At 40.2% G+C, this 14,648-nt stretch overlaps 1 protein-coding gene and 1 pseudogene across 1 annotated transcript; both read left to right on the top strand.

Moving 5' to 3' along the window:
- The window catches only part of LOC113109733 (protocadherin beta-16-like), a 59,442-nt pseudogene that overhangs the window by 33,494 nt on the left and 11,300 nt on the right, over positions 1 to 14,648 (top strand).
- Positions 1,059 to 4,366, top strand: LOC113109734 (protocadherin gamma-C5-like). Its single transcript, XM_026273479.1, has one exon. It carries the CDS (start codon positions 1,759 to 1,761, stop codon positions 4,291 to 4,293), a length of 2,535 nt encoding a protein of 844 aa, XP_026129264.1. The 5' UTR covers positions 1,059 to 1,758; the 3' UTR covers positions 4,294 to 4,366.

Genomic DNA, 14,648 nt, shown 5'->3' with positions numbered 1-14,648 from the left:
AGCATCAGATCTAGACACAGGAGAAAATGCCAAAATTGTCTATTCAGTTCTCGATACTAATACTCAAGGCGTTCCGGTCTCTTCATATGTTTATATAAACTCTGAAAATGGTAGCATATTTAGCATGCACTCATTCGATTATGAGAAAATGAAGGTGTTTCACATCATCGTGATTGCTAAAGATCATGGCTCTCCATCTCTGAGCAGCAACGCAACAGTTCATGTGTTTATTTCGGACCAGAACGATAATGCACCTGTTGTCATTTACCCGTCCACATCCATGGGGTCTGTCTCTCATCAGAGGATGCCCCGTTCTGCTAAAGCAGGACATCTCGTTACTAAGGTAACAGCAGTGGACGCAGACTCGGGTCATAACGCCTGGCTGTTCTACAGGCTCGCGGAGGCCACGGACGCGTCTCTGTTCAGTGTCAATTTACATACGGGAGAGGTGAGGACTAAACGCGCTGTTTCAGAGCACGACGACTCCTCTCAGAGACTGCTGATAGAAATAAAGGATAATGGAGAACCGATCCAGTCCACCACAGTCACAGTGGATTTACTAATAGAGGAAGGCGTTCATGAGCCCATCTCGGATTATAATATGAAAACTACAGAAAACAACAAGAAGAAAAACGGGAAAATAACTTTATATTTGATCATTTCGTTGGGAACAGTGTCACTTTTATCTATTTTGACATTGTTCACGTTAATTGTGAAATGCGTAAGAAGCAGCATCGGAAGTTCAAGCTGCTGTGTCAGGCGAACCGATTCTGAATACAAGAACCCCAACAGAAACCTGCAGATCCAGCTCAACACTGACGGGCCCATTAAGTATGTGGAGGTTCTGGGAGGAGATATAATGTCTCAGAGTCAGTCCTTTGGCTCCTATCTCTCTCCAATGTCAGAATTCAGTGATCTCACCCTCGTTAAACCCAGCAGCACCACAAACTTTACAGACACACTAAACGTGCTTGATGCATCATTACCAGACAGCGCGTGGACATTCGAGAGCCAACAGGTGAGACTTTTATATTCAGAGCTGTCATTTGTATCTAAATACAAATATGCATTTAAATCGCACGATGTTTTGCGACTTAACATGCATATTTATTCATTTATTTTTCTACACATATACGGAAAGGCAGCTTTGTGTTTTTGAGCGTGCGTGTCTTTATGTGGGCTAAAGGGTAATGAAAACAGATCATTGAGCAAGATTCAGCACCACAACTGTGGACAGCGACACGATGGAAACGTTAATTGTTTGCTCAAATAGAATTAATTTACCTACTAAAGAGTTTTTGAGATTGTAGTTTCTTATTGGTCATTAGTGACAGCGGCTAGTTAATTTGAAGACAATGATTTATTTTGCCCTTTTTCAGATTTTAAAGCACCATTTTGTGGATACATGACTATATTTTCTTCTGAAAAAGAGTAACAGATGCTTTTTTATGTTAAAAAGACATTTATGCACGTCCACATACGTGTGTGTGTGTCATACATACAGAACTAACAGCTTACAACATTTTCAACAAAAAGGTGCATGTTCGCCTTTAAAAGAGACTCAGTCCTCTATTGGGCAGCAGCGCACTGAGCTCAGCGCCAATGAGGTGCGAGACTATACAAAGGGATCTACTCCCTCCCTCGCCAGGAAAGGGCTACAATGAGTGATAGTAGCTATAGAGAAGGAGAATAGACTCGCGGTTATGATGCTGATCACCTCAAAACCGACCCCTCTATCCAAACGGATTTGCGATTTTAATGAAAGAAGAAAAAACACGTTTTTGTCTGGATATATGCGAAGCACTCATTGATGGAAACGTTCAAATTACTGTGGAAATGAGACCCATTCGAGTGTGGAAACAGGCAGCGCTTTGGCTGTTTGTTTTCTCTCTATTACGGAATACAGTTGGAGCTCAAATTCGATACACTATACCAGAGGAACTAAAAGAAGGTTCTGTTGTTGGAAACATTGCAAGGGACATTGGTCTAGACATTTCTGACATCGCCAATCGTAAGTTACGGATAGCCTCTGATTCTAGTACGCAGTATTTCAGTGTGGATACAAGGAACGGTGAGCTGATAGTCAATGGTAGAATAGATAGAGAGGTGCTCTGTGGACAAAGCGCCAGTTGTCTGATGCCATTACAATTGGTTATAGAGAATCCACTGCAGTTATATCGTGTTAATATAGAAATACAAGATATAAATGACAATGCACCGAATTTTCACACAAAAGACAGCATTTTGAAAATAGCTGAATCAGTAGCGGTGGGCGCAAAGTTCCCATTTGAAAGTGCCGAAGATTTAGATGTCGGTAGCAATAGTCTAAAATCCTACGCTTTGAGTAATAACGCCTTTTTCCGTTTAAATGTGAAAACTCTTGAGGATGGTAAGAAAGTACCAGAACTGATAGTTGATAGACCACTCGATCGAGAGAAACAATTTGTACATAAGATCATTTTAACAGCATTAGACGGTGGCGATCCTGTAAAATCAGGAACTATTATGATACAAGTAATTGTTCAAGATACTAACGACAATGAGCCGAAATTTGAACAATCGCAATATAAAGCATATGTGCAGGAGGGTACGACATTTGGTTCAAGTGTCTTAACCGTGAAAGCCACTGATTTAGATGAAGGTCTAAACGGCGAAATACAGTATTTTTTCGGTGCACGTACACCAGATAACGTGAGGAAATCTTTTAATATCAATTCTGAAACCGGAGAAATCACAGTGATTGGAAAACTTGATTACGAATTAACAAAATTATACACGTTTGATGTCTGCGCTAAAGACAAAGGAAGCCCAGAGCAGGAGGGCCATTCTTCAGTGATGCTGCACGTCATTGATGAGAATGACAATATTCCTGAAATTATTTTGACATCTTTACCAAGCCCTGTGTCAGAGAATGCATCAGTCGGTACAGTCATAGCTTTAATCAACGTTAAAGATTTGGACTCGGGTGATAATGCCAAAGTAAATCTTACCATCTCCACTCGTTTTCCTTTTAAACTAAAACCAGCATTTGACAATCACTATTCTTTGGTGACTAGCTCACTTTTGGACCGTGAAGCTAATTCAGAATATGACATAAAATTAGTAGCTTCGGATTCTGGTGAACCATCTTTAAAATCTACGAAAACTGTGAATGTAAAAATACTTGATGTGAATGACAACCCTCCAGTATTCTCACAGCCCTCGTATACAGTGTACATAAAGGAAAATAGCCCGCCAGGTGCTTCATTGTTTTCTGTATCTGCATCTGATATTGACCAAGACAAAAACGCAATACTGAGTTATTCAATCCTCGATTTAACTTCAAATCAACTTCCAGCATCATCTTATTTTTATATAAACTCTGAAAACGGAACTATTTACAGCATGAGCTCTTTTGATTATGAAAAAACGAAACTGTTCAGCATTGCAGTGCAGGCTAAAGATCATGGCTCTCCGCCCCTGAGTAGCAATGCAACTGTTCATGTGTTTATTTTGGATCATAACGATAATGCACCTGTTGTCATTTACCCGTCCACATCCATGGGGTCTGTCTCTCATCAGAGGATGCCCCGTTCTGCTAAAGCAGGACATCTCGTTACTAAGGTAACAGCAGTGGACGCAGACTCGGGTCATAACGCCTGGCTGTTCTACAGGCTCGCGGAGGCCACGGACGCGTCTCTGTTCAGTGTCAATTTACATACGGGAGAGGTGAGGACTAAACGCGCTGTTTCAGAGCACGACGACTCCTCTCAGAGACTGCTGATAGAAATAAAGGATAATGGAGAACCGATCCAGTCCACCACAGTCACAGTGGATATATTAATAGAGGACGGCTTTCATGAGCCAGTCTCAGACTATAGAGAGAAAACGATCGAGCCCAACAAGAAAACTGGCAAAATTACATTATATCTGATCATCTCTTTGGCTTCGGTGTCCTTGTTGTCTTTTGTGACATTTTTCATCTTACTGGTGAAATGTGCACGAGGCAGTAGAAGCTGCTGTATCAGGAGGACAAACTCTGAATACAAGAACCCCAACAGAAACCTGCAGATCCAGCTCAACACTGACGGGCCCATTAAGTATGTGGAGGTTCTGGGAGGAGACATGATGTCTCAGAGTCAGTCCTTTGGCTCCTATCTCTCTCCAATGTCAGAATTCAGTGATCTCACCCTCGTTAAACCCAGCAGCACCACAAACTTCACAGACACACTAAACGTGCTTGATGCGTCATTACCAGACAGCGCGTGGACGTTTGAGAGCCAACAGGTGAGAAACAGAATACTGCTTAATTAACCAAGCATAAATAACACTTGTGTGTGTTTTTCGTTTCTTTTAGAAACAATAAACACAATTTAAGGTACACGCGTTATGGTGGACATGCTTAAAAGTTTGTATGTGTGTGTGCGCGCGCGGTGTTTTTTATTTTATTTTATTATTATTATATATATATTTTTTTGTCTGTAGTCTTTTTCCCCACACCATATTTATAATTTAGAAACGACTGGACAACTCCCGTAACGATTTGACATTATACAGTTTAGGGTGCGATTTTGGTTTGGTTGGTAGGCATTGTTCTGCTGGTAAACAAACAAACAAATAAATAACATCAATACTACTACTAATACTACTACTACTACTAATAATAATAATAATACAGTAATACAGTAATTTACGAATAAAAACGTTTTTAATTGGAAACTGTATTTCCTCGTCAATGCCAAATGCCAAAAGTTTACACGGAACTTGTGTGTGTGTGCGTGTGTGTGTGTGTGTGTGTGTGTGTGTGTGTGTATATGTATATATATATATATATATATATATATATATATATATATATATATATATATATATATATGCGTGCGTGCGTGTATTCCCTTACTGAGAAAATAAATTACACTTGCTCATATACCTGCATCATGTCTCATACTAACATATATTAGAGCATACAGTTGTCCATTGGATGCTGTAACACAGACAACAGAGGGCTGGTTATGCCTTCAAGAACAGCAAAACATCTATTGGATGAGAGAGCGTTGAGCTCTGTACCAATCGTGCTTCAGACGTACAAAGGGATCTACTCCCTCCCCCAGCCAGAGAAGGAGTACAATGATGAGAGCTGTAGAGCGAGAGGAAACATGAACGCTTAATGAGGCTGATCACCACAACGAGAATAGGCTGGGTAAACGTTTATTTGATAATGGAAAATAACATTCTGTTTTTATGAGGATGTAAAAAGAAGATTTGTTGATGGGAATAACAAACGCAGCAGAGAAATGAGGCACAGGAAGATCGGAGGGTGGAAATGGGCAGCGCTTTTGCTGTTCGCTTTCTCTCTATTGTGGAATACAACTGGAGCTCAGATTCGCTACACAATTCCTGAAGAGTTAAAGGAAGGATCTATTGTTGGGAATATCGCGATGGATCTTGGTTTTGACATCTCAGATATCGCCGAGCGTAAGTTACGAATAGCATCTGAGTCGAATAGACAGTATTTTAGTGTAGATTCAGGGAAGGGTGATCTGGTAGTTAATAGCAGAATAGACAGAGAGACGCTCTGCGGACAAAGCGCCAGTTGTCTAATGCCACTGCAGATCGTTATTGAGAATCCGTTACAGTTACATAAAGTTGAGATAGATATACAAGATATAAATGACAATGCGCCAGGCTTCCACAGTAAAGAGAGAATATTAAATATTTCTGAATTAACTGCTCCAGGCGCACGTTTTACCCTTGAAAGTGCCGAGGACCTCGATGTTGGAACTAACAGCCTGAAGTCATATTCATTAAGCAATAACATTTTTTTCCGTCTAAATGTAAAAACTAGCAAAAATGGTGTCCAAATACCAGAACTAGTTCTCGATAAACCTCTAGACAGGGAGAAACAGGCAATGCACCACCTAGTACTTACAGCTCTAGATGGCGGTAATCCAGCAAAATCTGGAACGTCTGTATTGCAAATATCTGTTCAGGATTTTAATGACAACGAACCAAAATTTGAAGTAGCTGCATATAAAGCATCTGTTCTAGAAAGCGCCGTTGTTGGTTCAAGTGTGATCAAAATAAAGGCAACAGATTTGGATGAGGGTCTTAATGGTAAAATACAGTATTTATTTAGTGCGCTTACGCCTGAACTTGTAAGGAACGTTTTTAGGGTGAACGCTGAAACCGGTGAAATCACAGTATACGGAAAGCTAGATTATGAGTCTAAAAAGTCATACACGTTTGATGTGTGTGCTAAAGACAATGGGAATCCAGAGCTCGAGGGACAGTCATCGGTTCAAATAGATATCATAGATGAGAATGACAATCCTCCAGAGATTATACTGACATCTTTACCTAGCCCTGTGCCAGAAAATGCAACGGTGGGAACTGTGGTGGCTTTGATTAACGTCAAAGATTTGGACTCCGGTAATAATGGCAAAATCGAGTTAACTGTCTCTCCAGATGTTCCCTTTAAACTGAAGCCATCTTTTGATAACCACTATTCGTTGATAACTGACTCAGTATTAGACTGTGAGGTTCATTATGAATATAATGTAGAAATGCTGGCCATGGACTCGGGTGTTCCACCCTTAAAAACTATGAAGACGGTAAATGTTAAAATAATTGATGTGAATGACAACCCTCCAGTGTTCTCACAGTCCTCATATATTGTTTACATAAACGAGAATAATCTGGCAGGTGTTTCGTTGTTTTCTGTATCTGCGACTGATATTGACCGAGACAAAAATGCAATACTCACTTATTCAGTTCTGGATTTAAGTTCAAATCAGTTTCCAGCTTCATCTTATTTTTATATCAACTCTGAGAATGGTACCATTTACAGCATGACCACATTTGATTATGAAAAAATTAAACTATTCAGTATTGTAGTGCAGGCTAAAGATCATGGCTCTCCATCTCTGAGCAGCAACACCACAGTTCATGTGTTTATTTCGGACCAGAACGATAATGCACCTGTTGTCATTTACCCGTCCACATCCATGGGGTCTGTCTCTCATCAGAGGATGCCCCGTTCTGCTAAAGCAGGACATCTCGTTACTAAGGTAACAGCAGTGGACGCAGACTCGGGTCATAACGCCTGGCTGTTCTACAGGCTCGCGGAGGCCACGGACGCGTCTCTGTTCAGTGTCAATTTACATACGGGAGAGGTGAGGACAAAACGCGCTGTTTCAGAGCACGACGACTCCTCTCAGAGACTGCTGATAGAAATAAAGGATAATGGAGAACCGATCCAGTCCACCACAGTCACAGTGGATATATTAATAGAGGACGGCTTTCATGAGCCAATCTCAGACTATAGAGAGAAAACGATCGAGCCCAACAAGAAAACTGGCAAAATTACATTATATCTGATCATCTCTTTGGCTTCGGTGTCCTTGTTGTCTTTTGTGACATTTTTCATCTTACTGGTGAAATGTGCACGAGGCAGTAGAAGCTGCTGTATCAGGAGGACAAACTCTGAATACAAGAACCCCAACAGAAACTTGCAGATCCAGCTCAACACTGACGGGCCCATTAAGTATGTGGAGGTTCTGGGAGGAGACATGATGTCTCAGAGTCAGTCCTTTGGCTCCTATCTCTCTCCAATGTCAGAATTCAGTGATCTTACCCTCGTTAAACCCAGCAGCACCACAAACTTTACAGACACACTAAACGTGCTTGACGCGTCATTACCAGACAGCGCGTGGACTTTCGAGAGCCAACAGGTGAGAAACAGAATCATAATTTAGTATCACTGTTAGCATCAGTATTAAGATTAAGGTTGATATATTGTTGAAACTTGGTATTGCGTCTTGAAGCCACGCTAATACTGCACTCGTTTCTAAGTGTGTCTGTGTGTGTGTGTGTGTTTGTGTGTGTATGAGAGAGAGAGGGAGCTCGCTACTCTTTTACATTTCAGCACCACACATTTGGACAGCGGAAAGAATATGGGCTGCAGACTACACGTGTGTGTGTGTGTGTGTGTGTGTGTGTTCTTGTTTTTGTTACATATCAGGGCACAACTCTGTATAATGACATGGGTATGAAACAGGTATTACAAGGAGAGGGTGATTTATGAGGACATAACCCATGTCCCCATTTTTCAAAAGGCTTATAAATTATACATAATGAGTTTTTTTTTTTTTTTTTTTTTTTTTGAGAAAGTAAAAATGCACAAAGTTTCCTGTGAGGGTTAGGGTTAGGTGCAGGGTTGGTGTAGGACGATAGAATATACAGTTTGTACAGTATAAAAACCATTAAGCCTATGGGATGTCCCCACTTTTCACAAAAACAAACATGTATGTGTGTGTGTGTGTGTGTAGAATAATTGACGATTTTTCTAATAATTAATCGGCACGGAGTCAATTATTCCGCTTATACTACGGTCACCACACCTCAAGACATCTATCAGATTATATATTTAAAGGAATTCGTCCGGTTTTTGTACTGGAATCGCCATTGTGAGTAGGTTTATTTCTTCCGCATTTCATCCAACGTCATTTTAAGACTGGTAATAGAGGCTTGAGCCGTTGATATCATTCTAATGCAGTTATTAATGATGTTATTAGCAAGAGAGCGAGAGTGACAGAGAAACACAGAGAAAAAGAGAAAGAGAGAGAGAGAGAGAGAGAGAGAGAGGAGAGAGAGAGAGAGAGAGAGAGAGATTGTGTGAATTAGGCTACCTCTGTGCGACCCTCAACAGTGTTCTTCGTCTCTAAACGGCGCTGTTCTTACCTTGCTAGTGAGAAATGCCATGTGTAGCCTTTAAGTTGCTAAACTGTATAGGCTAACTGATAAAATCGCCAAGGCAGCTGTGACAACAGCTTTTTTGTGCAAATTGCGTGACAGTTAATAAAGTTAACTGCGCTGCCTGGAACTACACCCGTCTTGCGTTTACTTGAAATTAATTGCACGCCTCAGAACGTTTATCAGCCAATCAGATATTTTTATAAATATATATATATATATATATATATATATATATATATATATATATATATATCAAATCGATCTAAAATAAATAAATAAATAATGCTGGACTAAATGGCTACAGGGCAAAAGTATAAATACTACATGCCAATCGGCCCCGTTTTAAATGTTGCCAAGTTTTAAAATACGCATTTTTATTATATAAAAAACGTATTATTGTTATATGACTTATTAGACTTATAATATGCGTTTGTATTATTATGATTTATATATCATTAATAAGAATAATCGTAATTCATATTCTGGAAATTCTGCATTTTTTTTTTTTTTTTTTTTGCGGTTGGATCAAATGAGAACACCGAAAAATATTATTCGCGATATTCTCCCATATATGGCTATCTGCTATATTTATTTTATTTTATTTTTTAAATGTGTAAATACGAAAATGTACAACGGTCCATTAGTTAGATTTTTTTTTTTTTATTAGGTTATGAAAACCACCAGATAAATTACACTTGCCCATTCTTTATGCTCACAAAAATGTTCAAACCTTGTTAGTTTAAAAGACATTTTGCTTACAAAAATATTTGCCCGTGTAATAATCTATAACTATTGGTCTGAAATATTTAGGAACACAATTCTCCACTAGATGCCGTGACATTCACAACAGAGTGGTGGTTATACCTTTATGAAACATCAAAGCGTCGATTGGATGAGAGATCCTTGGTCTTAGTACCAATCGTGCTTCAGACGTACAAAGGGATCTACTCCCTCCCCCAGCCAGAGAAGGAGTACAATGATGAGAGCTGTAGAGCGAGAGGAAACATGAATGCTTTATGAGGCTGATCACCACAACGAGAATGGGCTGGGTAGTTCATTTTAAAAAGAAAAATATCGTTCTGCTTTCTGTGGACATGCATTGACGATTTGTTGATGGGAATGTCAAGTGCAACAGAGAAATGAGACACAGGAATATCGGAGGGTGGAAATGGGCAGCGCTTTTGCTGTTCGCTTTCTCTCTATTGTGGAATACAACTGGAGCTCAGATTCGCTACACAATTCCTGAAGAGTTGAAGGAAGGATCTATTGTTGGGAATATCGCAAAGGATCTTGGTTTTGACATCTCAGATATCGCCGAGCGTAAGTTACGAATAGCATCTGACTCGAATACACAGTATTTTAGTGTAGATTCAGGGAAGGGTGATCTGGTAGTTAATAGCAGAATAGACAGAGAGACGCTCTGCGGACAAAGCGCCAGTTGTCTAATGCCACTGCAGATCATTATTGAGAATCCGTTACAGTTACATAGCGTAGAGATAGAAATACAAGACATTAATGATAATGCACCAAATTTCCATAATAAAGATGCCACATTAAAAATACCTGAATTGATTGCTCCAGGGGCACGATTTACCCTTGAAGGTGCTGAGGACCTCGATGTTGGCAGCAACAGCTTAAAGACTTACTCACTTAGCAGTAACACCTTTTTCCGTCTTAATGTAAAAACTCTAAAAGATGGCAGAGTAGTACCTGAACTTGTCATTGAAAAAAATTTAGACAGGGAGAAACAGTCTACACATAAGCTTATTTTAACAGCTCTGGATGGCGGTAATCCAGTCAAGTCTGGCACGTCTGTATTGCAAATAATTGTTCAAGACATCAACGACAACGAACCAAAATTTGAAGTTGCTGCATACAAAGCATCTGTTCTGGAAAGCGCCGTTTCTGGTTCAAGTGTGATCAAAGTAAAAGCGACCGATTTAGATGAAGGTCCAAATGGTGAAATACAGTATTTATTTACTGCGCATACGCCTGAACTTGTAAGAAATGTTTTTAGTGTGAACGCTGAAACCGGTGAAATCACAGTTATTGGAAAACTAGATTACGAGACGAAACAGTCATATACGTTTGATGTGTGTGCTAAAGACAAAGGGAATCCAGAGCTCGAGGGGCAGTCATCGGTTCAAATAGATATCATAGATGAGAATGACAATCCTCCAGAGATTATACTGACATCTTTACCTAGCCCTGTGCCTGAAAATGCAACGGTGGGAACTGTGGTTGCTCTGATTACCGTCAAAGACTTGGACTCCGGTAATAATGGCAAAATCGAGCTAACTGTCTCCCCGGATGTTCCTTTTAAATTAAAACCTTTTCATAATCATTATTCACTAATAACTGACTCATTATTAGACCGCGAGGTTCATCCTGAATATAATGTAGAAATACTGGCTATGGACTCCGGTGTTCCACCCTTAAAATCTATGAAGACGGTACATGTTGAAGTACTTGACGTAAATGACAACCCTCCAGTGTTCTCACAATCATCTTATAATGTTTACATAAAAGAAAATAATCCAGCAGGCGCATCACTGTTTTCAGTGAAAGCGTCTGATACTGACCAGGATAAAAACGCTCTACTTACTTATTTAATTCTGGACTCAAACTATAATCACGTGCCAGCATCATCTTATTTTTATATTAATTCTGAAAATGGATCTATTTACTGCATGAGCTCCTTTGATTATGAAAACGTAAAACTATTCAGTATTGTAGTGCAGGTTAAAGATCATGGCTCTCCATCTCTGAGCAGCAACGCCACAGTTCATGTGTTTATTTCGGACCAGAACGATAATGCACCTGCTGTCATTTACCCGTCCACATCCATGGGGTCTGTCTCTCATCAGAGGAATGCCCCGTTCTGCTAAAGCAGGACATCTCGTTACTAAGGTAACAGCAGTGGACGCAGACTCGGGTCATAACGCCTGGCTGTTCTACAGGCTCGCGGAGGCCACGGACGCGTCTCTGTTCAGTGTCAATTTACATACGGGAGAGGTGAGGACTAAACGCGCTGTTTCAGAGCACGACGACTCCTCTCAGAGACTGCTGATAGAAATAAAGGATAATGGAGAACCGATCCAGTCCACCACAGTCACAGTGGATATACTGATAGAGGACGGCTTCCATGAGCCAATCTCAGACTATAGAGAGAAAACGATCGAGCCCAACAAGAAAACTGGCAAAATTACTTTATATCTTATCATCTCAGTGGCTTCCGTGTCCTTGTTGTGTTTATTGACATTTTTCATCTTACTGGTGAAATGTGCACGAGGCAGTAGAAGCTGCTGTATCAGGAGGACAAACTCTGAATACAAGAACCCCAACAGAAACCTGCAGATCCAGCTCAACACTGACGGGCCCATTAAGTATGTGGAGGTTCTGGGAGGAGACATGATGTCTCAGAGTCAGTCCTTTGGCTCCTATCTCTCTCCAATGTCAGAATTCAGTGATCTCACCCTCGTTAAACCCAGCAGCACCACAAACTTTACAGACACACTTAACGTGCTTGATGCGTCATTTCCAGACAGTGCCTGGACGTTTGAGAGCCAACAGGTGAGACAAACTCAGATTTAAACGTTAATATTTATATATACACTGTATACCATTGGTAGGCAACTCCTGCAAAGTTTAGCTCCGACCCTGAAAAAAAAAAAAAAAAAAAAACTCACTTCTCTGTAGCCTTAGTAATTTTGAAGAACTTAGTTAGCTTGATTAGGTTTGTTTGATTAGGTTTAGAGCTAAACTCTGCAGGACAGCTCTACTCGACGATGTCTATCCCTGCTATATATTATTTAAACGTATAACAGTAATAAGAGTGACGGTACCTCCAGTACCTTGGACAGCACCACAAGTGCGCTTTCCTCTGACCAAAGTAACGTTCTTCAAAAAAACGGTGAGAGCTATGTTAGCGTGTGTGTGTGTGTGTGTGTGTTTGTGTATGTATTTTAGATAAATTATACACACACACACACACACACACACACAGCATCACGTTATATACCAAATGATTCAGAATTATTTAATTTATATTAAAATAAATTAAACTACAATATTATGCAAAAGCACAAATAAAATATGACCCATGATATATCATACCCTTCTACTGCAAGGTTATTTGGTGTGAGTTTGACAGCAGGTGCTGATACTGCGCCTTTAAGAGGCAGTTATTTTGCTACTGGTTCTTGCGATGGTTCTCTGCACCAATCACATGCAGAATTGTTCAAAGAGATCTACTCCCTCCCCCACTGAAATTACTACGTTCAGTGCAAGCGGAGAAGAAGGATGCTATCTCTCCGATAAAATGGATTCAAACATATTTTTGAGACAAAATGGACAAGCGAAATTGTGTTCGCGGTGGGATCCCTAGTTTTTATTAGAACGGCGAAAAGTCTGGATATAAAATCAAAATGACAAAGAGGGTGACATTCAGATGGTGGAGGCATTATTTGCTCTTCTTTTTTCTCTTTCTTCTTTTGTGGAATACGACAGAAGGACAGACTCGCTACTCAATTCCCGAGGAATTAAATATCGGCGCTGTCGTTGGAAATATTGCAAAAGATTTCGGTATGAAAATATCTGAGCTGTATGACCGTAAATTGCGAATAGCTTCTGAATCAGGTAAGCAGTATTTCAGCGTGGATTTACGAAGAGGAGAGATTGTGGTTAATGAGAGAATCGACAGAGAGATCCTTTGTGGAGAAAACGCACATTGTCTGTTGCCTCTGCAAATCGTTATCGAGGATCCTTTACAACTTTACAGAGTGGAAGTCGACATACAGGATATTAATGACAATTATCCGCATTTTCAGTCGATGGACCGTGTTTTAAAAATAGCAGAATCCACTGTCCCTGGCATGCGCTTTCCTTTAGAGAGCGCAGTAGACCCAGATGTAGGCAGTAACTCACTGAAATCGTACACTTTGAGTAAAGACGAATGTTTCAGTTTAAAAATAAAAGATCTTGGAGATGGGCGAAAGGTACCTGAATTAGTACTGGAGAAACCTCTGGATCGCGAAAAGAAACCGATGCATCAGCTGATGTTAATTGCCTTAGACGGAGGGAACCCGGTTAGATCAGGAACATCCCAAATTAATGTCACTGTGCTGGATAACAATGACAACAACCCCGTATTTCAGAAAAATGTTTATAAAGCGGCTATTTCTGAAAACACAAAAAAGGGCACAACGATTCTTAAAGTAGAAGCAAATGACTTGGACGAAGGTCCTAATGGAGAGATAAAATATTCCTTAGGAGAGCATACTTCTGATGCCTTGCGCTCGTTATTTCACATCGATGAGAATACCGGGGAAATTATACTAAACGGAGAGTTGGACTATGAAACCACTCCTATGTACAACATAGAGATAAGAGCTAGAGACAGAGGTGTCCCCGAAATGGAGGGCCATTGCACAGTTAAAATTGAAGTCTCGGATATTAACGACAATCCACCGCAGATACTGCTTACGTCTAAACCGAGCCCTGTGCGCGAGGACGCGCCTAGCGGTACAGTTGTAGCGTTAATTAGCGCACGGGACATCGACTCTGGTGACAATGGAAAAGTCAGTCTGCAGACACAGTCTGACCTTCCGTTTATTTTAAAACCATCTTTTTCAAACGAGTATTCGTTGGTAACAAACGGTGTTTTAGACCGCGAATCGTTCCCTGAGTATAACGTGGAAATCAACGCATATGACTCAGGCTCGCCCTCTTTAAGTAGCAAAACAATAATTCCAGTTAAAATTATTGATGTTAACGACAATGCACCAAAGTTCTCTGAAAATGTGTATTATGTGTACGTAAAAGAAAATAACACTCCAGGCTCTATTATCTGTTCGTTATCTGCCCAAGACGTTGATGTCGGTGTAAATGGTAAAATATCATACTCTATTGAGAAC

This window comes from Carassius auratus, chromosome 10 (assembly GCF_003368295.1).
Source record: "Carassius auratus strain Wakin chromosome 10, ASM336829v1, whole genome shotgun sequence".
In the NCBI taxonomy this organism is placed as follows: Eukaryota; Metazoa; Chordata; class Actinopteri; order Cypriniformes; family Cyprinidae; genus Carassius; species Carassius auratus.
The sequence above is the reverse complement of the archived record's forward strand: the minus strand, read 5'-3'. Positions and strand labels throughout refer to the sequence as shown.